Source organism: Nyctereutes procyonoides, unplaced genomic scaffold (genome assembly GCF_905146905.1).
Source record: "Nyctereutes procyonoides isolate TBG_1078 unplaced genomic scaffold, NYPRO_anot_genome, whole genome shotgun sequence".
In the NCBI taxonomy this organism is placed as follows: Eukaryota; Metazoa; Chordata; class Mammalia; order Carnivora; family Canidae; genus Nyctereutes; species Nyctereutes procyonoides.
The window spans coordinates 743142-768040 of NW_026575111.1; the positions used below are offsets into that span (position 1 = coordinate 743142).

At 66.9% G+C, this 24899-nt stretch overlaps 1 protein-coding gene across 4 annotated transcripts in view; it reads right to left on the reverse strand.

Moving 5' to 3' along the window:
* Positions 1-719: 719 nt before the first annotated feature.
* The window catches only part of LOC129514851 (phosphofurin acidic cluster sorting protein 2), a 55457-nt gene continuing 31277 nt past the window's right edge, over positions 720-24899 (reverse strand). For 2 of the 4 annotated variants that reach the window (XM_055333547.1, XM_055333549.1), the window contains exons 3-24: positions 22562-22651; positions 21008-21133; positions 19487-19649; positions 18884-18957; positions 18538-18618; positions 17424-17483; positions 14828-14985; positions 13056-13146; positions 12721-12795; positions 11953-12095; positions 10963-11095; positions 10615-10719; positions 10365-10471; positions 9818-9972; positions 9371-9481; positions 8957-9065; positions 5068-5110; positions 3791-3833; positions 3542-3677; positions 2602-2828; positions 2261-2374; positions 720-1388 (exon numbers count right to left, since the gene is read on the reverse strand). In XM_055333547.1, coding sequence (XP_055189522.1) covers positions 1270-1388; positions 2261-2374; positions 2602-2828; positions 3542-3677; positions 3791-3833; positions 5068-5110; positions 8957-9065; positions 9371-9481; positions 9818-9972; positions 10365-10471; positions 10615-10719; positions 10963-11095; positions 11953-12095; positions 12721-12795; positions 13056-13146; positions 14828-14985; positions 17424-17483; positions 18538-18618; positions 18884-18957; positions 19487-19649; positions 21008-21133; positions 22562-22651 — 2463 coding nt within the window. In that variant the 3' untranslated portion in view covers positions 720-1269. Of the gene's footprint in view, positions 1389-2260; positions 2375-2601; positions 2829-3541; positions 3678-3790; positions 3834-5067; positions 5111-8956; positions 9066-9370; positions 9482-9817; positions 9973-10364; positions 10472-10614; positions 10720-10962; positions 11096-11952; positions 12096-12720; positions 12796-13055; positions 13147-14827; positions 14986-17423; positions 17484-18537; positions 18619-18883; positions 18958-19486; positions 19650-21007; positions 21134-22561; positions 22652-24899 lie in introns of those variants that run through there. The other 2 variants (XM_055333548.1, XM_055333550.1) reach the window with 2 other exon arrangements.

A 24899-nucleotide genomic window follows, 5' to 3' on the forward strand; every position in this document is an offset into this window, starting at 1 on the left:
GACCCTCCGACCCTGAATCGCCTTGGGGACGGAAGTACACAGGTGGGTCACAGGTGAGAAAGCGGGTCGTCTCTCACTGCCCCGGGGTCAGACCTGTCCTCTGGAAGAATGGGAGCGGCCGCAGCCTGCCCTGCACTGGGCACGGTGCTCTGGGCGCAGCCTGGGTGGCCCCCTGGGTGGGCTTCGGGTCCCGGGGCCACACCTGCCAAAGGATGGGAACTGGTGGGCTCTTTCTGTGCAGAGTGGGGGTACGTGCTTGTGGGGGGAGCAGCGGGACTGGGCTGGACTGTCTCCTGCTGCAAGGCGGGGGTGACGCGCCACCCAGGGTGGGATCCACACCCAAAACCTCGCTCTAGGGAGCTGGGCCCCAAGAGGTGAGAGCTCCCTGCCTCTCCAGGGTCCCTCCGCGCCTGGCGCCTGCGGTCGGGCCGCCCAGGCAGCAGGTGGACGGCGGAGGCCGAGTGCGCTGGGCCGGCTGCGGGCCGCTGTGCTTGCTAAGTCTGGGGCGGGGACAACTGGCGGAGGAAGGGAGGAGGCGTAGTGCGGGCTCAGGAGCAGCGGAGGGCGGGCGGCCCGGGGTGAGGGGGTGGAGGGCCGGGACGCGGGGGCAGCGCTGGCTGGCTCTCCCCAGCCCCGGGGGGCCGCTGGGACGTCAGAAGAGCAGTGTCTGTTTGGCAGCTACATTATAACATGTATTTAAAAGCATTAAAAATATCTGCTACTATAAAACCTCCGCTGCCCCGCGAGGCTGGAGTTTATTGGGAACCACGAGTGGGCGGTGCTGGGGCATCTCCCGGCTGGTGGGCGGCTGGGCCCAGCCTGGCTGCCGGCCTCCCTGGTCTGCTCGGGGCGCCCCCAACAGGAGGCCGGCCCCCAGCCTCCGGCAGCCCGTGGATCTGTGCGGACCCCGCCTGACCCCAGCTCCCTGAGGACGCAGAGTCCTGGCTTTCAGGAAGGACAGGACGCGAAGGTGAGGACCCTTCTTGCTGGGGGGCTCGGGAGGTCCTGAGGCCGAAACACACCTTTCGTGATCCTCAGAGCTCAGCACTGTCCGCCTGACCTCCCACCCCGCCGGCACGTCTGGTTAATGAGCAGAGCAGTTAGCGGGCTCCGAGGGCGGGAGCCTCCCCAGGAGTTTCCAGGTCGCGAGCACATTCATACTTAAGACTGTTTCTCTTTGTTTGTAAGGGTCTCTGTGGTAAACTGAAATGTTAACAGAAAAGCAGCTGGGCCCTCCTGGCGCTCGCCGTCCAGGGCTTCGGGGCAGGGCTAGCAGGTGGACTTGGAGTGTCCGAAGATGCAGATGGGGAAGTGCTTGACGTGGGAGGACCACTGGGCCGCCAGCTGGAAGAACTTGACGTCGTTCCACTCCACGCCGTCGATGAGGACTGCGAGGACAAGACCGCCTGACCCGCCTGCCCACCAGGCCCCAGGACCGGGCTGGAGGAGCCCAGCACCCCCGGGGCCCCGGGCTCCTGGGAGACACCCGGTGGCAGTCCACCGGTGCCGGCCGGCTTCTCCCGGCCTCCGGGGACCTGCTCGTCCACAGCCCCTCCACCCCAGCAGGGGCCTGGCGACTGCGTTCAGACACCCTCCACTTAAACCAGAAAAACAACAGAGGAAGGTGGAGCGGTTCTTGACTGCAGTGGTCACCAGGCTCAAACTCACGAAGACAAGTGTTTGGGGCTCCATGTTCTGAGTTAATTGGTTGTAAAATATCTTCTATAAAAAATCTGAGATATACAAATCAATCTTAAAAGAATGGAAAAGAGGGACGCCTGGGTGGCTCAGCGGTTGAACGCCTGCCTTTGGCTCGATGTGATCCTGGGGTCCCGGGTTCGAGTCCCCACATCAGGGTCCCTGCAGGGAGCCTGCTTCTCTCTCTGCCTGTGTCTCTGCCTCTCTCCCTTTGTGTCCCCCATGAATAAATAAATAGAATCTTAAAAAAAAAAAAAAAAAAGAATGAGAAAGATTGAGAAATCATTTCTCAGAAATTAAAAAGCTGTCCCTCTGGTACGAGTGCTTTATCCACGCAGGTTCGGAGCTTCGACTACAAATGTGCATTTTGTAGCAAAGCATAAGTGTTCCCAGAGGGGAATTCTGAAAAGCGCTCCAGCTTCCTCTGGTTTCCTTTCGTACTTTAGACAGAAGCACCGGGGACTGGGGTCAGGGACCCAGCTCCCCACGGCCCCCCGCTGAAGGAAGCACATCTGGACAGGTGACCTCCCAGGAGTCCCGGGAGCCCCCCCGAGGTGCTCACCCCTCAGCATGTTCTGCTGGTGCTTGGCTGTGCAGATGAGGCGGCTGATGCCCTCGATGCACTGGCTCTTGGACTCCACGTCCTTGTCCTTAGTTTTCTTGGGCAGAAACATCACTGGGAAGGAAAGGGCTGCAGGGCTCAGCCACAGCCCTCGCAGCCCTGCCGTCCTGAGCCCCCCCCCCACCGTGACCACGGCCGCCAGCCCTCCCGCCGACCCAGGCGGCCTCTGCTCACTGCCTGTGGCCACGGTCAGGAGCGGCGCCCTGACCCGTGGTGACCTCGGGGCCTGTGTGGCCGCCCTTCCCGTTACCCCGACAGCCAGCCCACCGCCCCCACCTCACCCTTCTTGTTCTTCTCCTTCGTGACCACGGTCATGGACATGGTGGGCGTGGCCGCGGCCTCGCCACTGCTGGGCAGCCTGCTGACCTGGAGAGACCGGAAGGTGCACTTGAGCGTGTTTTTGGTGGCAGGCAGGTCCTTCTTCTCCACCTCTCTCTTCCTGTCTGCAGGCGGGGCTGCCGTCCAGTAATCCACCTGCAGCCCCATCAGCTCAGCGCCGACGCCCTGGCTGCGAAAGCAGAGGGGGCCTCACTCCTCCGTCCTCGCTCGGGGGCTGGCACGGCGGGAGAAGGTGCCAGCTGGCGCCCGTGCTGCTCAACGCCGGCGAACCGCCTGCGGCAGCTGACCAGCACACGGGAGCCCCGGCCTCCGGGGACAGCCCAGTCTGTGCCTGTGGGTGGGCACGGTCGCGATGCTGAGATCCCCCAGGAGCGCCCGGGACTGCCCCCCGCCTGCTCCCTCAAGCCACTCCTTGGAGCCTGGGGGGCCAAGGTCAACCAGCCCCATCTGAGGTGTGGTCCCCACGGGACTCGGGGGCAGCCCCATGAGCCCGCGCCCTGCCGACCCCACCCCACCTCCGGCTCCTGCCGCTTCCCCCTACACCCCATCTGCGTGCAGAGCACCCCCCAGCTTTACTCCTGTGTGGTTTCGTCCCTAGTGCCACCAGGGCCGGGGGGCCGAGGGGGCCACACCAGGCCAGGACCTGGCCCTCTCCCAAGTCTCGCAAGCCAGCAGGGCCCATGCCACCCTCACCCAGGGGGCACCTCATCCCAGCAAGCCCGTGTCTTCCCCAAGGCCGTTCTGAGCCCCCTCCGGCCAGGCTCTGGGCTTGCTGGCGTCGGGGAGGTGCGGCCGGCGGCCGTGAACTCTCCGCGTCCTCTAACCCGGGGCCCTGCTGCGTCAGGAGGGGGTGGGGCGCCTGCCTTGTGCGGCCACCTTTACCTGGGGGAGGACAGGCCCCCGCTCACTGACGGGGAGGAAGGCGGCGTGGGTGAGGCCTCCTTGGCCGCGGGAGACGTGGACGGTGGGGTGGATGAGAGCATGCTGGAGCCCGAGGGGGCCGCGTCGTCAGAGTCACCTTTGGGAGGGAGTTGAGCAGGGCTGAGCTCCGCAGGCCTCTGTCCGCAGAGCAGCCCGGGGGGCTAGGGAGGAGTTGCCAGGGCCCCCCGAGGGCAGGGAGAACCGGGTTACCTGACGTGGCTGAGGACGGTTCCACTATTCCAACCTTCACCACCTGGAAGGCAACGGGACGCTGGCTGGCAGCGTGGCCCTGGCCAGCGCTGCCCCCGAGTGCTGGGGCCCCACAGGCCGGGCGCGGTCCTCCCGCCGTGGGCCACCTGGCTCGCCCCACCCTCCCAGGGAGCTCGGGACGCTGCAGCACCGTCCCAGTTCTTCCTGTCGTCGGAGCGGAGCTGAGCCCCCGCTGGCTACCGCCTGCACGGTCGGCCACGGCATGGACCGTGCCACAGGACCTTCCCAGTGCCGTGGCCGTGCTAGTGACCCTGTGGAGCTGCGGCACCCTCCCTGGTCATCCTGCACACCCGGGCCGGGGCGCAAGGCCCACACTCCAGCCCTCAACAAACCATGAGCCCGTGGCTGGCCTGGCCCAGATGTCGGTGGGGTCAGGGCACTGGTGTGAGGGACCCCTGCCCGGTGAGGTGCCTGCTGCTCCAGACCCCATGGGGGCTGACCTGCATGGGGACTAGGTGAAACTAAGGCTAATTGATTGTCAGCCTCAGTCATGTGACAGGGTTTGGGGCCTCTGCATCTAACGGGCCAGGACCCTCCTGTCGTCACAGAAGATTCCCCGAGACGGGCTGCCCCGGACTACCTGGTTCCCAGGAGGGCCACTAGCTGCCCTGACGCCTGGCCAGGGTAAACGGCCGCATGGACGTCCTGCTCTGCCCGCTGGCCCCCTCTGCCAGACTGCCCACGGCTCCCGCAGCAGGTGCCGCGGCTGGAGGCCCCGCAGGGAGGGACCCGGCTGTGAACACCTGCGGCCGTGGCCCGGCCCGGCCCGGAGCCGCTGCTGAGCCGCTGCTGATCCCCAGCAGTGGGAGACACGCAAACCTCCCGATTTACAAAGCCCACTCCCTGCTGAGCAGGCTGGCGGGGTGGAGGGGGTGCGGAGCTCCTCGCGGACAGAAGCAGCCCTCTGTGACCTGTCCTGGGACCCTGCTGGCCCAGGCGCCCGCCCACAGCCGAGTGCCCACAGTCTGACTCGGGCCGTGTGCCCAGGATGAGCTGAGCTCGGAGCACCGAGCCCTCGCCTGCAGGGGAGCGGAGCTGGGGGCAGTGATGTCCTCGGGCCCAGCCCTCAACGCGGGAAGGAAACGAGATTTCAGATGGGGGAGATTTAAGGAGTCCTCAACTCACACTGGTGAAGGAGCTTCTAGAACACATCAGGTTAATGCAAAACCGGGCAGTATGAGACAGTTTGGCAGGAGCCCCACCCAGGAAGTACTCACCCCTACGAACGGGATGAACTTTTGAGAGGATTCTTCGTCAGGGCTGAGAACAAGAGACACAGAGTTACCTCTCCCCGCCCGAGGCAGGCAGCACCAGGGCCCGCTCCGCCCCTGCCAGGCCCACGCCGTCCCCGCAGTGCCTGGCCCAGGCCTCTGACCCTCGGTCAGCTCTCAGCTCTGCAGGAGCCCAGCTTCTTGGGGGGATCTGCTTCTCCATCCCAGGCGCCGATGTCTGGGCCCGACTGCCCTTCTGCTAACTCTGCAGGCCCATGCTTCTGCTCAGCCCCAAGACGGCAGCTTGCCGCGTGTGCCCCAGGACCCCCCAGGGGACAGTCTGGCCTTCCTCCACCAACTGGGAGCGGCCAAAAGCCAGGGTGTAGAGGCTTTCTCCCAGTCTAGGTAAAGTCCGTGCCAACTAGACAGACAGGTTGGGCAATTCCCGGGGTTCTGGCCTCAGGGATGGGGTGCACACGCTGCGCTCGGACACAGTGCCCTCCCAGAGCAGCCTGGAGCGGAGACCGAGGCTTTGGGGCCGTGCCTCTGTAGGAGGCCAGGCTGCGGTGCAGGTTCTGTCTGGACTTGGCGCCCCACATCTTCGGGCAGGGCCCTGGCCTCCCCGGGGCCGCTGATCACCACCCATCCCCGGGCAGAGGGCCGTCGGGGAGCGGGGGACGTGGCAGCAGCGGTCCAGGCCAGGGCCAGTCCTGCAGCTCACCTCTGCAGCTGGCTGTGCAATGACTGGTCTCCACCTTGGGGCCCAGGCTGTGGCCTGAGTGGCTCCCCCGGGGTGGGCTGGGCCCGGGCACCACAGTGTCTCCGGGCCTTGGGAAATTCCCCAGGGCAGGGCCAGTCCTGGGCCTCCTGTAACCTCAGAGAATGGAGGAGGCACCTCCATCCTCCCAGCTCTGCTTCTTCTGTCTCACGCCCCCGAACATCAGAGCTCGGCGTCGGAGAGCAAATCTTCCGCAGGTGGCTATGCACTGGCTGTGCTGTGCCCACGTGCTGGCTGGAACGGTCCCCCAGGCACGGGCCCTTCGGGGAGAAGCCTCAGCAGCACCCCCGGCCCTGCCCTTGTGGGCACAGAGGCCGGCACCTGGCCAGCGCCGCCCATGAAGTGTGTGCAGAGGCCAGCCCGGAACGCACACCCAGCCCAAGGCTGGTCCCAGCGGGAGGTGCCGCCCTCGCCCTGTGGCACCACCCATGGCCTCTCCTCGGCACCGCCCATCACACCTCCAAAGACCTGGCAAGTGTCTTTGGATAAAAGAACCTACAGATCTGGGCTGTCCCACTGAACGGGGCCACATCCCCAGGCTCTGACCTGAGGGGAACAGAGTTTATCCACAGATAACACAGAATTCGAACCCTGTGCCTGGGCCGGCTTTCGCATGCGAGGTCCTCATGGGGTCCCCAGCCCAGCGCGCGGGAGGCTCCAAGCCCGGGGGTCCCGGGACCCTCCCACGAACAGCACGCAGAGAGACAGACGAAGGCCTGGAGGGCCGCCAGGACGCGCCATCACACAGGGACGTTGCTGGACTCTGAGAAGCCAAGCTGAGCCTCTGAGCCATGCAGACAGCGTTCAGCACTCGACACGCGCCCAGCGTGACAGGGGTGACACCGGCTCGCCACTGAGACCTCTCCACCTGCCCCCGGGACGCAGAGGGAACACGCATGTTCTGGGCGGGACAGAGGCCGGCACTCCTAGGCTCCAACGCGTGGCTCCGAGGGGGCCCTGGGTCTGGCTCAGGAGACCACGCGGGGGCAGGGACACTGGGAGCGCGGAGCTGAGCGGCGCCGGGGGCGTCGCGCCCCCGGGCTGCTGTTGGGTTGTACACAGCAGGTGGGTCTGAGGTCCCGCCGGGAGCTGGGTGCTCCACGGGGGCAGGAGGCCGTGGGGCCCCGAGGGCCATGTCCACTGCCCACCCTGTCCCGAGTCTCCCGGCCCCTGTTTTCTGTCACATCAAAGGCTACCCGCTGACCTCCTGGTCCTGGGCTCTAGGGTGGCCAGCACGCTGGGCGTCCATGGGGCTCCACCCAGCGTGTCTGGAGACCCCACTGCAGGTGCCGGTGTCACCACTGTGACGCAGAGGCAGGGCCAGGGCCAGGGCCCCCTGAAGCCCGGGCCTGAGGCCGAGGAGCCAGCCATGGGAGAGACGAGAGGCCGTGGCCAGGCAGCGAAGCAGGCTGCGGGCTTCTGCAGGTCCCCGGCAGCTCGAGCAGTGGACGGGCACACCTCGGCTGGTCTTTCTCTAGCTCACAGAGGCTTGTTTAGCAGGACAACAGAGAACTCGGACCCTCCCGCCCGCCCTGTCTGTCCCAGGGTCCAGCAAGGAGGCTGCCCGGGGCCCAGGGACCCTGTCCTGGATGCACTCCCCTGGACGGAGAAGCCCAAGAGCCAGGGTGCCCAGTGGGCAGGACCCAGGACGGGAAAGGGGACCCCAACTGAAGGGGCAGCTCTGGGGGTGCCCCGGACTATGGCTCCCAACACCCAGGCTTTCAGGGGTAAAGCTGCCCTGGGGGTGAAAAGCCCTTCACTGCACGTGGGGGTCTTAGCGGTCTGGCCGTGTGTCCAATTGAGCTGCAAAGCCGGGAAACCCTCTGTGCTGCTCTGTCCTCTCCGCAGCCCCGGGCGCAGGGCCGGAGCCAGGCTGTGTGTGCCATCTGGGCGGGCTCCCCACCCTTCTGCCTACACACCCCCATGCGTAGGACCAGCACCCACGCTGTCCTTGAGTCGGTCAGCAAATACCACGAGCCGGGACAAAAGCCCACACGCGGCCAGGGTGGCGTCGGTGGTCAGAGGCGTGTGGGGAGACCCCAAGCGCCTGCTTCTGCTGTAAGAGGTGGTGGTGCCCAGGGCTTTGGAAACAGGCACTCACGGAGAGGCTAACGTGGCCACCTGTTCACCTCAACCTCTGGACTGGCACGGACGGAGGACCGCCTGCCCGCTCTGACGTCCAGGCCACGGCGCTTTGCGCTCCTTCCACTTGGGTGGGGGGCGGAGAGCAAAGTCCTGGCTGGGGGGGGGCCTGCCTGACGGGCGTCGCCCCTGCTGAGCCCACGAGAGGCAGGCGGCCGGGAGAGTGATGCACCCCACCTGCCCGCACTGCTAAACAGCCCTAAAGACCAGCCTGGGGACAGGGGCGCAGACCCACGGACAGCGGTACCTGAGGGTAAAGTCAAAATGAAAGTTCTTTTTCCTTTTCAGAAAGCCACCAAAAGAGAAAACACAGACACGTTACTAAGCGCTGAGGAGCAGGACGCAGCTGCAGGCGTGGGATCGGCCGCCACAGCCCTCGCTCCGGACAGCCCGGCGCGGTGAGCTGGGGCTTCAACCGCACTCCCTGTCTCCCACCCCGGGACAGCCTCAGAGCGTGCCGCGGGCGGGGGCCGAGACGCGTGGCCTCGTCTGACCGGCTGCAGAGCCGGCCTGTCCCCCCTCGGCCACCCCCCCGCCCCCGCGCCGGCCTGGCAGCCAGACCTCTGCCCGGCCTCGACTGTCCTGCCCGCGGCGGGGCGCGAGCTTGTCCCCGGGCCGGGAAGCCCAGGTGTTGAAGGAGCCGGGGCCTGCGCTCGCGTGAGCAGCTCACCGCGAGGACGGGGCCGTGTGACAGCTGTTCTTTTGACCTTTATTACAGGGAATCCCGACATACGAGATAGAGGAAACCTGACCAGCTCCTTCTAATTCCTCTTCTGCTAATTCACAAGGACCTGGGACTGCCGGGCCCGCTCAGGGCATTCCCCCCAGCCCAGCTTGGGCTCCGTCCCCCGGCCAGCCAGGTCCGTCCCTGACGCTGTCCCGAGGAGCCGCCGCCGTGCTGCCTGCGTCCGTGCCACGGAGCTGGGGCCCCCTCCCTCCCCCACGCCCTGCCCTGCCCAGCGCCCGGGGAGGTACCTCTTCTGCTTGTAGGTCAGCATGGCCTCCGCAATGGGCAGCTGGTGGGCACAGTTGGCACCTGCGATGTACTGTGTGATCCTCGACACGATGTCCGGCGTGTCCTGCACTGCAGGAGAAGGCCGGGCAGGGTCCATGGGGTGTAAACGCTGCCCCCAGGCCACCCAGTACCCAGCCCGGGAGCAGCGGCACTGCCGGGGGCCCCCTGCCCTCTATCCTCAGGGGGTCCCGGGCACAAGCAGCAAGGCTTCTCCAAATCCCTGGGAGCCCTCGCCCAGGCCCACTGGCCAGCTGGCTCCGAGGCCCATGGCGGCCCGAGGGGAGCACCCGGCTGAGGCCCTGCTTCTCCTCGGGGAGGCGTGGCGGCACGGATGCCAGGGCAGCCCCACCCGGCCGGCCGGCCTCAGGCCTCACCGGCGCTCTGGGCCTCCAGCTTGTTGAAGAGGTCTCTCCAGGCCAGGTCTTGGAAAAAGTTGTTGTAGCGGTAGTCCACGGAGCCCAGGTACCTGGCCACGGGGTGGGAGCCTGCGAGCCGAGGGGGGCGCGTCAGGCGGCAGGCTCGCCCTGCGCCCCCTCGAAGCCCCTCCCCGCTCCTGGTGGACGGGGGCGCCTCGGGGCCCAGGTGCGTCCTGCAGGCCACAGTCGGTGCCTGGGGGCCGGTGAGCCCCCCGGGACTCCGCGCTTTCCGAGAGATGGCCGTTTACCAATTTCATAATAGAACCAATCGTGTAAGCCAACGAACGAAGGGTCGTGTCCCACGGGGCTGGGGAACGCACAGCCACCCCGCTCTGTTCCCGACAGCGGCATCGAGTCAGCCTGACAACGGAGCGCAGGCCGGCGCGTCCTGTCCGAGCCCCTCACCCAGCGGGATGATGAGGAAGCGCATGTAGCCCAGCCAGTCGGGGGTCTTGTGGGACAGCTGTTCCACGAAGAGCCGCAGGACGGCGCTGAGGTAATGCTGAGCTCCCGCCACGGCGATCTTCACGGGGGTCGGGGGCTGGGAGTTGCAGTTGCAGCTGTCCAAGGGCGGACAGAGAGGGACGGGTGCGTCAGGGAGCCGTCCTTGCTGCCAGGACCCCCCGCCGGCCCGAGCAGGCCCTGCGGCCATGGGCACTGTGCTGGGACGAGGCGAGCGCTGTGCCCCCAGTGCCACACTCGGGCAGCAGCTGCTGCAGCCGCTCACGACCCCAAGAGGACCGCCAACGCCCGGGTCCTCCACCCCAGACAGCGGGAGCCCTGGAGGGGCGCCGGGCCTCACCCAGCAAGGCCCCCTCGCTGCAGAAGTCCTGCCACTGCCCAGATCTGGACAGAAGACCTGGCTGTGGGGAGCCTGTCGGGGCCCGGGACAGAACCGCAGGCAAGGCCGGGGTGTAGGGGCCCCGACGGACGCCGTGGCCGCTGGACTCACTATCTCTGTATCCTCGAGACGATGGTGCTGAAGGCCGCCTGGACGTCAGCTGCGGAGCACGTGCACACCACGGGGAGGGTGTGCCTCTGCAGGACTTCCGACAGGAACTGCGAGGGCGCAGCGAGCCTCAGGGCTCCAAGCAGCCCCGCAAGGCCCGGCGCTCCCCGCTCCCCCCAGCCAGTGCGGAGGATGCCCGCCACCTCCCCGCTGCGGGGGGACACCTGGCCCCTGCCCACCCGCCCCTGCCCACCTGCCCCTGCCAGTCGGAGGTGTTGACGAGAATGATGTTTTCAGGGAGCTGGTCATCAGAGATGAGGATGTGGTTCAGCTGGTCATACACGGTCTTCCTGGGGATCTGCAGACACAGGGCCCATCCACCCTGGAGGGGGGCCTGCCGCAGCCCCTCACCCGCCCCGCCGAGGCCCCCGCACCCCAGCGGCCGCCCGGGAGTGCTGGCTCGGGAACTCAGCTTTGCTTCAGGCAGAGGTCACTGGGCTGAAGGCCGAGGGGCCGTCCCAGCCACGAGGCGCCGGGCCCAGCACCGGGCTGGTCCTGGGCCACCGCGGCCTCCGCCCACACGCTCTCCTGGGGCGCGCACCTGCAGCTGGCTCCTCGTGTCCGGGCAGCGCTCGTTGTCCAGACTGTTGGCCCGCTCGTTCTGCGGCCGCGCTGGCTGCCGCTCCTTCAGGGACGTGCTCCGGCCGCGGCGGCCAGCCTGCTTCCCCTCGGACCTGTGAGGCGCAGGACAGGCTGGGACAGCCCCTCGGGCTCCCTGCTCCACACACGCGGTGGTGGGGCAGGTGGCAGGCAGCGTGGGCGCCTCTGGGGGGCCGAGGGCTGAGCTGGGTGACGCCCACCCTCGGCGCACGCGCGTATGGCCTGATAAAACACGTGAGGGCCGGCTGCTGGAACCACAGCCCCAGAGGGAGGGCGCGCAGCCGCAGCAGCTCCGCTGTCCCTCCAGGGCCCGGCCCCCCTGCAGAAGCCCGACAGGGCTCGGGCAGGAACGGACGTCCTGGCTGCAGTGGCAGCACGTGGCCCACTGTGGCAGGGAGGGGTGGCCCGCACGGCGGCACAGGGCTGCCTGGGAGTGTGGCCAGGTGCCCAAAGGAGGTGAAGAAGAGCCAGCCAGGGAGCACATCCCGGGAGGGGCTCAGGTGACCCCAGACCGAGCGAGACGCAGTGGGGCGGGACAGACCCCGTGGATGTCCTCCCTGGGAGGCTGCATGGGTCACTGCAACTCAGACCCCCACCTCTTGGATGAGCGCGTGGGGGGCAGGGGCCTGGCCCCACAAAGCCCGTGTCGGACCCAGCGCCACCGCCTGGGCCCTGCTGCGCTTGACCACACCTGTCCCCGGAGCCACCCCGTGGGCTCCGCGAAAGGCGTCAGGTCCCGGGACGTGTGGGATGACAGCAGGGGCCACACCTCGGCCCTAGAAGGCCTGCTGGCGGCTGGCTACAAACAGGGGTGGGGGTCCCGGGGGACCTCCGGGGTGAGCCCAGAAATCTTCGAGCTTCTAGGTGTTTCTGCTCAGACGGGACCATGGCCCCCACACTGGCCAACAGCCTCCCCAGGGCATCCTGTCACCTGGTGGATGGGATGACGAGGGACTCCGTCTTGGTGATCCGCCCGCTGGGCGGCAGCTTCTCGGTGAACACATCCAGAGCGGAGGTCTCCACCTCGGGGCTCTCCTCGGGCTGTGCAGGCTGCTCCCCGGGGGTGGGCGTGCTCTGAGAGGCAGAGAAGGGGGCCCGCTGGGGGTGCGCAGCCCACAGGCCCCTCCCCAGGCCACAGCCCCTGCCCGAGGAGCCCTGGTTTGGGGGTGTTCAGGTGCTGTGGCCGACAGCTCTGCGGGTGGCACCGAGCTGACTCCACCTCCTACCACAGGGCTGCAGGCCTTGCTGCCACGGGAGCCCAGCACCAAACTGCCCCGAATCTCCCCAAAACCTGCCCTGTGGTCCTCACGAGGGGAACAGGAGCCAATCAGTGTTCATAGGGCTGGACAGCAAAGCAGGGGGATGCCCACCATCCTCCCAGAGCTTGGGTGAGCCCAGGGGGGCCCTGACCTTCCCTCAGGGTGGGGGGTGAGCCCAGGGGGGCCCTGACCTTCCCTCAGGGTAGGGGTGAGCCCAGGGGGGCCCTGACCGTCCCCTGGGGTGGGGGTGAGCCCAGGGGGGCCCTGACTGTCCCCTTGGGGTTGGGGTGAACCTGGGGGGGGGTCCTGATTGTGGTTCTTGCTCAGATCCTGGGAGGTGTGAGCTAAGGACCCACACGTCAAGGGGTGTGGCCTGCCCCCCAAATCACCGTGTAAGTTTGCTCTGTGCTTGAACAAATGAATGTGTCCCTCGTGCTCACATGGGTCACCGTGTCAGAGACGCTGTCGCTTGGCTGCCTGCCTCCCAGGGCCCGAGTCTTCTCGGGCACGTCGGCCTGTGTGGACAAGGCGGGAATCAGGATGTGTTCGGGGGTGGGCGGCTGGCTCACCTGGGGCAGGGGATCTGGGCTTGGGGGCAGCCTGGGAAGATGGGTCGGGCTTTCTCAGACCGCAGGCTCAGGGTCAGCCTGTGACAGCTTTGGACCTGGGTCACGGAGCGTGTGCTCAGCAGCACCTGAGCGACCCAGAGAGACGGGCAGACCACCCCTTGCCTGAGGTCCCAGGGGAGGGCGGCTGTGGGGTCCGGTCTGCTTACCGGACTCGGAGGCTCCTTGTGGCTCCGGACGCTGTGGATGCTCCCGATCTCCGTCTGCGAGCTGGAGTGTGACAGCCCCTCGAAGTAGGGCCTGGGTGTGGGGACGTAGAGACGTCACTCTCCAGAGCCTCCCCGCAGCGAAGGCCGGGCCACAGTGCTCGTGGGAGCCGGCGGCCACACGGAGCTGGGGAGAGGCAGCCCCGGGGGGCCACGAGCACCGAGCAAAAAGCAGCCCTTCTCAGCTCCCAGCTCAGCCCACTGGAGAGGACCCGCATCCTGAAAGCCCCCCGCTCCTGGCCTCGCCCTGCACAGGGCAGCCGGCGGCAGAGGGTGGTAGCTCCACCCGGCGGTCCTGCAGGAGGACATGTGGTCGGGAACCTCGGGACCCAAGGCAGCTCCGGGAACACGAGAGCACACGCAACAGGGCAACAGGGGCACATGAGCCGGACCCAGTGAACCCAGGCCAGCCTGGCCGGATGCCCCGTCCCCAGCAGACAACGGGCAGAGGTGGAGGGACGGAGCCTCACAGAGAGGGTGGGCAGGGCTCGTGCAGTCTGACAAGGCCACTCAGGGACGTGCGAGGGCAGAAGGACCACGGCCTGAGACGGCCACGCTCACCCGCAGGGCTGTGGGCACCAGCTGGCCAGGAGCCTGCTCTGCAGGTGCGGCCAGCAGCAAGGGCCACACGCGGGAGGTGGCCTGCGATAGCCGTTCGGGGGAAGGCGGCAAAGCCCCAAGCGCCTGGACGGCCTCGCTGGCCCTGCCGGTGGCTGACAGCTAGAGCACAGCCCACGGACACCACCCGCCTGTCCACCACGGCGGCGGCCCCAACCACCGGTGCGGGTCAGGCTGGAGGCTCAGCAACCACAGAGAGCCCACCTCCCGCGTGTGCGTCTCTGTCTCGCTGACTTATGTCAAAAAGTTAAAGGGCGCCTGGGTCGCCCAGTGGGTGAAGAATCTGCCTGCAGCTCAGGTCACGATCCCGGGGTCCTGGGACCGAGCCCCATGGGCTCCCCCGCGGGGAGTCGGCTTCTTCCCCTCTCTCTGCCCCTCCCCCTGCTCGTGAGTGCGCGTGCTCTTTCTCTCTCTCAAAGAAATAAATAACATCTTTAAAAAAAAAACACATAAAAAACAGAACTAGAACGCCAAGGATCTTCTGGACTCCAAATGGCCCCCACTTGGAAACCATAGGTGGGCCAAGCGTCCCCTCACCCCACAGGGGCTCCCCCAAAACTGGGGCCTCCCGTTCGTCCTGGGCTGGGGTCACATGCGCTTCTGCGCTCTCCTGCTCCTCGGGGACGGGTGCCAGCACTGCACACACGCTCCTCCCAGTGTGCGACAGGGATGCCCTGCGGTTCCCAGCACCCTGTCTCCCCGGGAAGACCCCGGACCACTGTCCCTGGACGGAGCTCTCGCCCCTCCATCTCGGACACCACGGCCCCTTGCAGGGACGACCCCGATGCCTCCTAACTGGCCTCCTGTCATCATGCTCCCAGTGGATTCCAGAGAGATCTTTCCAGAATGCAGGCATGACCCTGTCACTTTGCTACATCTCTCCCTCTACAAACACCGCGGACCCGGGCAGCCTGCTAGGATGCGTGCCTCCCTGCCCTCCCTGAGCCAGAGCCCATGTCCCCACAGCAGGCTCTGCTGTGACCCCATGTTCCCAAGTGCACACTCCGCTGTGGCCCCCTGCAACGCGTCGAATGGCCAAGGGCTTGCCTGCTGGGGCCTGGGGCCGGGTGGCAGACAGAGGCGGCAGGTGTGCTCACCTGAGCTTTGGCTTGGGGGTGCTGAGGACACTGTCATCGTCCTCCAAGTCAGGGCCACTGTCGCTGGGGTTCTCCATGTCCAGCGTGTCATACAAAAGGTCCAGATCCTCCTCCGCCTCCGGGACATGCTCTGCAGGGTCCTGCTCTGAATCCAGGACCTACAGTGAGGTCAGACGTGTGAGGACTGCCCTGGTGGGGTCCCCCTGGCAGGACAGACGGGAGGGGCACACGGAGCCCCCAAGCACCCTCTCTCCAGCACGTGCCACCAGCCTAGTCCTGCTAGACGCTGGGGTGACCTTTGGGACCTCTGGTCACCAGGCACTGGGCACGGCACAGACATCCTTCCCCTCGTGACTTGTGCTTCAACAGAGAAACGCACAGCAGCAGTGCAGGGCAGTGAGCGCCACCTGGGACAGGCCACCACTGCCACCACGACTCGAAATGCCTCCCTCTGCAGGGCGTCCCCAGCCCTCTCGCTGTCCCCTCCCAACCACTGCACCGCCTTCCGCCGCCCTGCGCCCCCCTGCGCTGGCCGCCTCCAGAACATCACAGAAAGGGAGTCACACAGCGGGCGGCCTCTGTGAGGGGCTCCTCCCACCGCGACGTGCGGTCTGCCCCAGCACCGTCCTCGCACAGCCCGCCCGGCCGCCCTGGACGTGGCCCAGGCCTTGCCCCGGCCTGGACGGGGGATTTGGGCCGTGGACAAAGCTCCTGTGCCCGTTTGTCCCTGAGTCTCGGAGCGACTCCTTGGACCTTGCCCAGGACTGCTGTAACTGCTGGGCGGGCGCAGTTAACGCTGCGAGGAGCGGCCAGGCCGGCCTCCAAGTTTTCTCCGGCCAACAGCACGAGCTCTGACCGGCCCCCCCATCGGCGGCCTCCTGCCCTGTGGGGTCACGGCTACCCTTCTGGGTCTCGTGAGCTTGCCCGTATCTTCTCAGGGTCTTGGGACCATCCAGGCTCTTTTTCAGAGAAAACGTCTAGTGAGAGCCTTTGACCAACTGCTGGGCGGGACGACTGATTTCTCATCGGGGTCGTCTCTCTTCGGGGTGGTGAGCGTGCCTCCTGTCGTGCGGGCGCTGGTCCCTCACCGGGAGCCACAAGCACGAACACCTTCTGCCCGACGGTCACTTCCTCTTCCCGGCCGTGGTTCGGAGCACAGAAGTTTCTACGTCTTCACGTTTCCGGCTCACCGGTGCTCGCTCGGGCCGCCTGTGCTTCCGGCGTCCGATCGAAGCCACACGGCACGGCGGGCCGCATCACCCTCCTGAGAGTTCCATAAGGTAAGCGCTTACGCTGGGGCTTCGATCCACTTGGAGCTGATGCTTGTCGTGGGGCGAGGCAGGGGCCCGCCCGCACCCTGTGGCGTGTGAGGTCTGGCTGTGCCGTCACCGTTCGCCGGAGAGCCTCCCCTCCCCCGGTGGACGGTGCTGACGTCCCTGCTGGTGACTGGCCACGCAGAGGGGTTTCGTTCTGCCCTACGGTCTTACTAACTGGACGTCCTCGAGAGCGCCTGAACGGGGGAGCGGCGGCCTTTCTACTTCGTTCTTTTTCAAGGCCGTTGTGTTTCCTGCGGGTCCCCTGCTTTTCTCCGCGAGCTTGAGGACTGGCTGGTGAGAAGGAGGCAGCTGGGGATCTGCCGGGCCCGCGGAACGACCTGCAGATCGAGCTGGGGAAACCGAGGCTCAGACGGGCCTGACGGTGGCGCGGGCGTCTGAGGAGGGCGGCCCACCTGCTGCTGCTCCCGAGAGACAGCCCCGTGCCCGAGGGCATGAGCGTGAGGTCGAGTGGCCGCCACAACCGCATGCGGCGGGGACACTCGGACGCTTACACGCCGCCTCTCCCGGGGGGGCAGAACCCGCACAGTATTCTCCTCTGCCCGTGTTGGAAGGAAAACCAAGGCATTTTTCTTCAGGTTATAAAAGGTCTGCAGGGCAGCCCGGGTGGCTCGGCGCTTTAGCGCCGCCTTCAGCCAGGGCTTCATCCTGGGGACCCGGGATCGAGCCCCGCGTCGGGCTCCCTGCATGGAGCCTGCTTCTCTCTCTGCCTGTGTCTCTGCCTCTCTGTCTCTATCTCTCTGGGTCTCTCATGAATAAATAAGTAAAATCTTTAAAAAAAAATAAAGAATAAAAAATAAAATAAAAATAAAAGGTCTACAGACCCATCAAAGCAAATCTGGAGGGGAGACAACAGCTCAGGGCAGGAGCCCCCCTGACGCAGGTGCCGACGGCAGAGGCCGTGCGTGGGGCGATGGGCACGCAGAGGCGCCTGTCTGCCAAGAGCCGAACGCTGCCCTACGGTGCCATCGACCGAGAACCCACAAGAAACATGGAACTCGTGGTCACACCACCGAACGACATCCAGCCTCCCTCCCGGTCTGTTGGCGGAGTCGTGATCTGAGAGACACGCAGGTGGCTCCGCTCAGCCTGCAGGGCGCCTGGGGACGGCCACCACCCGCCTGCTCTGGCGACAAGGACAATGGGGCCCGGGGCCGCGGCGGAGCAGCAGAGCCAGGACGCCACCCATACGCCGCCCATATGCCGCCACACCCCGGGCTCAGGGTCGCTGCAGGCCTGGGGGTCCAGGCGGGGTCACTCACCTCGTCGGACACTTTGAACCTCCGCAGCAACGCCACGACCTTCTGCTTGAAGTTTTGTTGCTGGAGACAAGCAGGACAGAATCAGAACCCCAGGGGGGCGGCTTCCCCAGGAGGTCGCGGCGGCGGGCGGGCGGGGGGGCACGGCATCAGGGCGCGCATGAGCCCGGCTCTCGGCGGCCGGCAGCGCTGACCTCAACCGGCGCTGGGCTTGGGGACAGGCCCAAGGCAGAGCACAGTCCCAGAGCCAGCCAATGGGACCCGGGGGGCGGCCGGCCCTTCCCGAGGCACCCCTCACCCCAGCGGGACTCCGGGTGGGCAGGGGGTGGGCGGGGGCGGCAAGGGCTCCGCAGAGAGCCCGAGCTCCGTCCGCGCCCCGTGCTGCCTGGGCCTCCGAGGCTGAGCTCTGGCCCCTGAGGGAGGCAACTGCCCTCAGCCACCCTCGGCAGGGGTGTGTGTCCGTGAGACCCCACGGGAGTCCTATGCTCCCCCCCGCAGGCATCAGGCCCTGGAACCGAGGCTGCCGCAGGCACTGCCACGTTCCACCTGCTGTATCAGGACCAGGCCTCGGCGTCCCAGCTCTGCCAGGGCAGCTGCCAGGGGGTCCTGGGGGTGGGCTTGTGCCCCACGCCCCCCGCCCCATGGCGCAGGCCGGGAGCCCAGTGGTGGGCGTCCTGTGACGGGCTAAGGCCTCTGCCTGGAGCTCTCCTGGAGGAGAAACCCGATAGCCCCGCCAAACCCGGGGGCCCGTGCCGGGTGAGCCAGACGCTGACCGGACACGAGGGCCTGGCCTCGCACAGGGCTCGTCTGGCACGGGCGGGAGTGGGACAGCCTGCCCAGCTCTGCGCGTGGAGCTGCCCTCGGGGACGAGCACGGGGACCCCCCAGGGAAGCTCCCACTGACTGTGGCCAGCGCCTCGCGGCCCGCCTGCCTCCGCGCCCCATCTAAGAGGCGGGGCCTCAGGGAAGCCAGCAGAGCCGGGCCCTGGGGGCCCTGGGCCGGCCGCCCCATTCCCGACACCTAGTCTTGGGACACCCAGTGCCCGCCCCCCCGGCCCAGGGCCCCGGCCCCCCACCTCCACCCTTCCCCAGTGTTAGTAAAACCAGTTTCCACCGACCCTGGTCATGGACGCCGTTCTTACTATCGATCGCCGCTGCTTCTTGGGCTTCCCCACATCGAAATCCTCCTCGTCCAAGTCCTGGGGAGACAAGCCACAGAAGCTGGCGGACGGCACCCCCAGAGCACCTAGGGCGCACAGCAGGGCCCCGGGGCCGGGAGGAGTCTGCCCACACGCGTTCAGGGGCCGAGCTCCCAGCCCCCACCTCCCCGCCCGGGTGCCCCGCTCCTGCCGGCAGCTCAGGAGGGTCCCCGGCCGTCCGCTGGGGGCTGCGCAGCTGCCGGGAGCCCCGAGGGCGGCATCTCCCACCTGGCCGCGCGGTCCTGCGCGCCAGACCCCAGGTTACCTGCCCTTGTACGGCATCATCACTGGCCTCCTGCTCAGAGGAGAAGCTCTCGTACTCCTCCTCGGAGTAGTTATCTATGGAATGAGCAAACGGAAGGGGGAGTACCGCGAGGTTCCGACTGGACTGGTGTTCTAGCAACGAGGCGGTGGCCAGAGGACGGGCCCCGGGGCACGCAGGGAGCTGTGCGCAGCCCCGGCAGGCCGACTTCAGGGCGGCGGCAGGGCTACGCTTCTGCACTCCCACGGTGCCCGATGGACCCCAGATGCTTCTGCCTGGATCTCACGCCCAACTGGGTCCCCTGTGTGCTCTCCCACACTCCAGGGGGACAGGGGCCCCCCACGTGACGGTGGCAACAGTCATGCCAGGACCTGTGCCCAGACCTTGGAAGGCACTGCAACCAACCCGTGACCTGCTGCCTACGGCTGAGCTCGCACACCCGCAGCCCAGGCTCCCAGGGCACGCACGAGGCCGCCTGTGAGCTTGGAGCCCAGAGGGAAACCCGTGGGCCCTCTCAGCCGCTCGCCAGCTCCTCAAACCCAGCAGGATGGGGGCCAGGAGGTAGCGAGAGGCAGCTAAGTAGAGGCCACGAGCAGCGGCACCCACCTGTGGACTTGGCCTTGGGCCCCGCCTGCATGGCGCTGTCCTCATGGTCTATGGGCTGGCTGGAGAGGGAGAAGATCCAGATCTCGGCCACCTTGACCGAGGCCTCCTTGATGCTGCTGCAGAGGCTCAGCACCTGGCCGCCCTCAGAGGGGTGCTGCATCACCTGCGGGCAGGCCTCAGCTCTAGAAGGTGCCCTGGCACAGGGCTGGCCCCCAGCAGGGGCACGTGGCGGGCGGGAGACCTGGCCGTGGGGCTGGAGGATGACAGGGGGACAAGACTCTGGGGGTCGGCGCCAGGCTCAGCCACCAGGGACTGAAGGCTGTCAAAGACGGGAGGGTCCGAGCCCACCTGTCCAGAGGCTGTGGCAGGAGCACGGTGTGTGAGGCTGTGCCTATGGGCCACCAACCTCTGGGATCCGCGTCCAGGGACCTCTGTCCGTGGGGTACCAAGCAGGACCGGCCACCAGCACGGGCTGGGGGTCTCGTGTGGCAGAGCCAACACCCACCCGGCCGGCCCCCCCAGGCGGGGAGTCCTTGGAGCCATTCCAGTCGTGAGAGATTCAGGCAGGCCAGGGACCGCGCGCGGCCCGTGCCCCTGCGCACCCCCACGCACCGACGATGCCCCTGCAGGCTGGAGCCTCTGGGCTCACGTGAGCAAGTACAGATGTTGGGATTTCATGGGCCATATTGTTTTTAGTTTCAGGTGCCAACTCTTCAGTGGAGCACAAAAATAAACTTTTGAGAAAGCTAGTGACACCCGCTAAGACGGTAATACCCTCTTAGAAGCCAGACAGGGAAGGTGAGCCAGCGTCCAGATGCACCCCTGGGGCCGTGCGTGTGTGGAGGTGGAGGGACGGGGACGCTGCCACGGTCTCCGTCCCTGCACCCTGCACACCTGTGCCACCTTCCTGAGGGGACACTGGTCCAGGGGCAGTTAGGGTCTGAGGGGAAACAGGAGGCCTGCAGGCTGGAGCAGGTGCTGTGGGCCTGGGGGTCCCGGGAGCAGGGCTGAGAGGTGCGGGGGGCACCCTGGCTCCACATCCCCTGCCCTGCGCCCAGTGAGCACCAGCGTGGCTCCGCGTCCCTCGACGGCCCTGAATCCAGCCCCATGACGGTGAAGCCCCCGAAGCACAAAGCACACCGATGGCCTTGGCCGCCCTTCTGCCCAGGCCCACCCTACGCTCCCAAAGGCCCTGTCAAGGCTCCTCCTCCCCAGCCCCATGCCACCCACATGTCAGGATGCCAGGTCCTCAGCGGTTCCGTCTTCATGAGCTGCCCTCGTCTCCTGACCAGGGAGCATCCACACCACCCCCGACCCACGGCAAGCGTGTGCTGCCCACCCGGGCCACCCCCTGGCCAGGGTCAGCGCCCACGGAAGGGGATGTGGACATCCCGGAGGGACCAGCCAGGGGCGGAGGCACCTGCGGGGACACCCTCCAGACCCACCCCAGGCCAGGGGGCACCATCGCAGAGCCCGGCCACACCGGCCGTCGGGTCAGGGCGTGATGAGGGGCCGGCTCACCTCGGCCATGTTGATGGAGCCCGCCGCCAGCGTTTTGTAGCCCAAGATCGTACGGTTTTTGTACCGCTTCCTCCGCTGCAGCATGATCTGGAGCTTGTTGCCTTCTCTTTTCAAGAAGTGAGGGTACTGCAGAGAAGGGGAGTGACGGCTGCCACCCGTGCCAGTGGCCTCGCCAGCCCAGCCCCAACGAGCCCCAGATGTTCGCTCCTCGCTGCGTCACTGTGTGCCTCAGTCTGGGCAGATGTGAGCAGCTGGCCAAGGCCTCCGGGTCATCGGTGGGGGCCGTGGTCGCCAGCACCTCTGCCCACGAGGCGGACTGCAGAGGGTGCGACCCTACGAGTGGCGCTGGTCCACGTGGCCCGCGCAGAGCACGACAGGGGCTCCTGCGAGAGCAGGGCTCGTGTGCACGAAGGGGAGGCTCGCTAATTCACTTCTCGAAGTTCACACACTACACCCCTGTGCATGGCTGTCGAGCGCCCCCAAGCCCCGCACTTACAGAGGGAGCTGCACGTTTTGCAAACGACACTCTGATAAAACTGATCCCTCGGAAGAAGACTTCCAAACCCGGCAGCTCCCGTGGTGGCACCAGAGCTGGAGTCGTGTGCCCCCTGCTCCGGGCACAGCCAGGCCAGGGCAGGGAGGGGCGGCGCGGGAGGAGATGGGAGCTGGCACACAGCCCCGCCTCACACACTCACGAGGAGAGACGGTTTTGAACAGGTCTGAGGTGGGCTGACACAAGTAGTGTTCGTGGGACGCCCGGGTGGCTCAGCGGCTGAGCGTCTGCCTCGGGCTCCGGGTGTGATCCCGGGATTCGGGATCGAGTCCCCCATCGGGCTCCTGCGTGGAGCCTGCCTCTCCCTCTGCCTGCGTCTCTGCCTCTCTCTGTGTTTCCCATGAATAAATACATAGAATATTAAAAAAAGAAAAGTCCAGCATTCATCTCTACAGCGAGCGCGTCACACAGACCAAGCACGCCTGCCGAGTCTAAGCAGCACCCTCCTTAAAACAACTGTGCCCAGAGGAGCAGGATGCGGGCCACGCGGGTCAGCGGGGGCTGGTCTGCCCCCACCCCCACCCCCACTCCTGGGCTCGGAGGGCGGGGGAGGAAGTCCTGGCCCACGCTGGGAGGGGGGTGCCCAGGGCACTGAGCCCCTGTTCATCGCCAGCATGCCCGGTGTACTTCCAAGGGGTCTGAACTCAAAACTGAGGTCCCATATATTTCCCCTCACCTTCTAAACACTGGAATGAAATGGCCTTTTTTTTTTTAAGTTTATTTAGATTATTTATTTAAGTCATCTGTACACCCAACGTGGGGCTCGAAGTCATGACCCTGGGATCGCGTGTCCCATGCTCTGAGCCAGCCAGGTGCCCCCAAATGGCCTCTGGAGAGTGAGTTTGGGGCTCACCACACCCTTCAGCGCGGGACGGGAGGGAAATCTGGAGCTCACAAGGCTGCCCCATCTCTAGCCCTCAGGAGTAAAGCAGGACCCAGGGGGACACCAGAGCCGGCTGCTGCCCCCGCCCCGCCCCGCCCCGCCCCGGTGCCAGACCCACCTGCAGCGAGAAGGTCAGCGCCAGGTCGGTCTCCACTTGTCCACTGGGGGGCAGCACAATCTCATGCGACCGCAGGATCCGCTTGGAGCCCTGGGACAGAACAAGACCTTCGGTTCTCAGGGGGGCATCTTGCGGGGAAACCTGCTCCCCTACAACTCACAGGGCGCAGCCGCACATCAGGGGGTGGGAGGCAGAAGCTCACGGATCCCCAAAGGCACCGCTGGGGAGATATGTCAAGAGCCTGAAAATGTCCTCATCCCGTGACCCTCCAAGTCCTTCCCCTGGATGATCAAGACTGGTCACTGCTACATTTAACGTAACCACCAAGTATGCAGCAGTGGGGTGGGGGTCACGGGATAGGGCTGGGGTGGGGGAGCCGTAATGCCTGGAAGAACCGGCGTGCGAGACGCCAAGCGTGTCTGAGAACGTGGACGGGTGGAGGCAGCCGCCTCCCCGGGGAGCAAAGGTGGCCAGAGGTGTGATGATGACAGGGTGGCTGCTGAGTCGCAGGCCGGAGACGAGGCCCTAGAAACGCGCCCGAGGACACTCACATGCATATATGACACACGTGCTGTGGCACGACGAGCCCGCAGGTGCCCAGGAGGGGCGACGCCCTGAGCAGCCCGGTGCGCGGGTGGCCACTCGGGATAAACGTGCAGCTCCCCACCTCCAATCCTCCACCAAAATAACCCCCAACGGGTCGAGACGCTCCCCACGGGCCTGTTTCACAGACGCTGTCCCACGTGCCCGAACAGCATGTGGCCCCTCGCATGGGGGGCACCGACCTCCATCGCATTCAGAGCGGCTACCAGGGCACGGGTGGGGGGCTCCTGCGGGCCTGACCCACATGAGGGAGCAGAGCCGCAGGGCTGGAGCGGGGTGCGGGGCCAGGGGTCGCAGACCCATGCCAACGGCCGGCAGGGTCCCGGGCACAGGGACGGGGCGCCTCCCCTGGGCCTCACTCGGTGGGCTGCTCCCAGCCCGTGTGGCACCGCGCAGCGCCCCGCGTGGGGTCCCGGGCTCTCCCAGGCCCTCTGGCCGCGTCCCCCCGACCTCGTCCACGCCAGGTCCCGTCGTGGAGTGCTTGCCTCGGAGGACCCGCGGGCAGGCGGCAAAGGTGAGGTGGGTCCCCGAGCCTGCGTCCCAGAGATGGTGGGGTCGGGGGCCGTCGAGGATGGGGCCCAAGCACGGGTGGGCCACTCGTGTGCGAGGTCAGGGGCGGCCGAGCTGCACCTGCCCCAGAGCCCAGGGAGGCCCGGGCCCCTCCCCGCCAGGAGGCCCAGAGCCGGTGCAAGCTACAGGTGGCCTCGGGCACGCTGGGCCCCCGTGGGGCGGGTCCCCGTGGCCCCGGCACGCAGCCTGCACGCCTGGCTTTGATGAGAAGTTACGACAGCATCTTCCATGAGGAAAAGGATCTTTGGGTCTTTACATGAAAGACGCTGGCGACCGACGGGATCACTAACGGCGGGGCTCACGCCTCCCTGAGCTCTCCTGCGGGGGAGCCCAGGCCGGCGCAGAGGTCAGGCTGCTCCTGGAGGCCCACCACAGCCCTGTGACCCTGCACTCGGGGCCCCGGGCAGCCCCGCAGTCCGGGAACGTGGGCTCCGGAGCCTGGGACTGAGGGCGAGGCAGGACGTCTGCCCTGTGGGGCGGACGGTCTGGGGACCTGAGGCCCGGCCCCTCCTGTGGCTCAGCTGTGGGGGCCACACCAGGGGCAGCCAGTGCCCGTGACATGGCACTGGGGGAGGGGCCTGCCAACTGGACCCCAAACCTGTGGGGGAGCCCTTGAGCACCGGGCCACAGGCGGCACCCCACGAGCGGACAAGGGCTGGGAGCCACCTCCTGATGCCACCACCAGGAGCAGACCTGGATCTGGTGGCCCTGAGAAGGTCGAGGAAGCACACGGCCAGCAGGAGCCCTCCCCACGGTGGCGGGGTGCTGGGCAAAGGCCGTGCGGAGGGCCAGGGGCGGCTGTGAGTCAGGTCCCCCCGGACACACTATTTGTGCCGAGGCAGGAACCTGTGAGGACCAGGAAGGGGAGCGGAGCGGGGCTGGGCCGGGCCTGGGTCAGAGGCTGGTGGCAAAGGGCCAGCGTCCAGTCCACTGCATGCACCGGGGGTGGCCGGGCGGGCCCTGCGCCTCAGTGCCGCCCCAGGAAGGCCCGTCTGCAGGTGACCTACACACACGCCATTCCCTCCACGCTCCTGAACACGGGGCTGCCTGCCCTTGACGGGGGCAGGACCGCGCCCTGGGTCTGGGCCAGTCCAGCCCCGCCAGAGCACAGCAGAGGCGGGCGCCCTGGCTCCTTGCACGGTAAGGCTGGCGGCGCAGCTGTGCC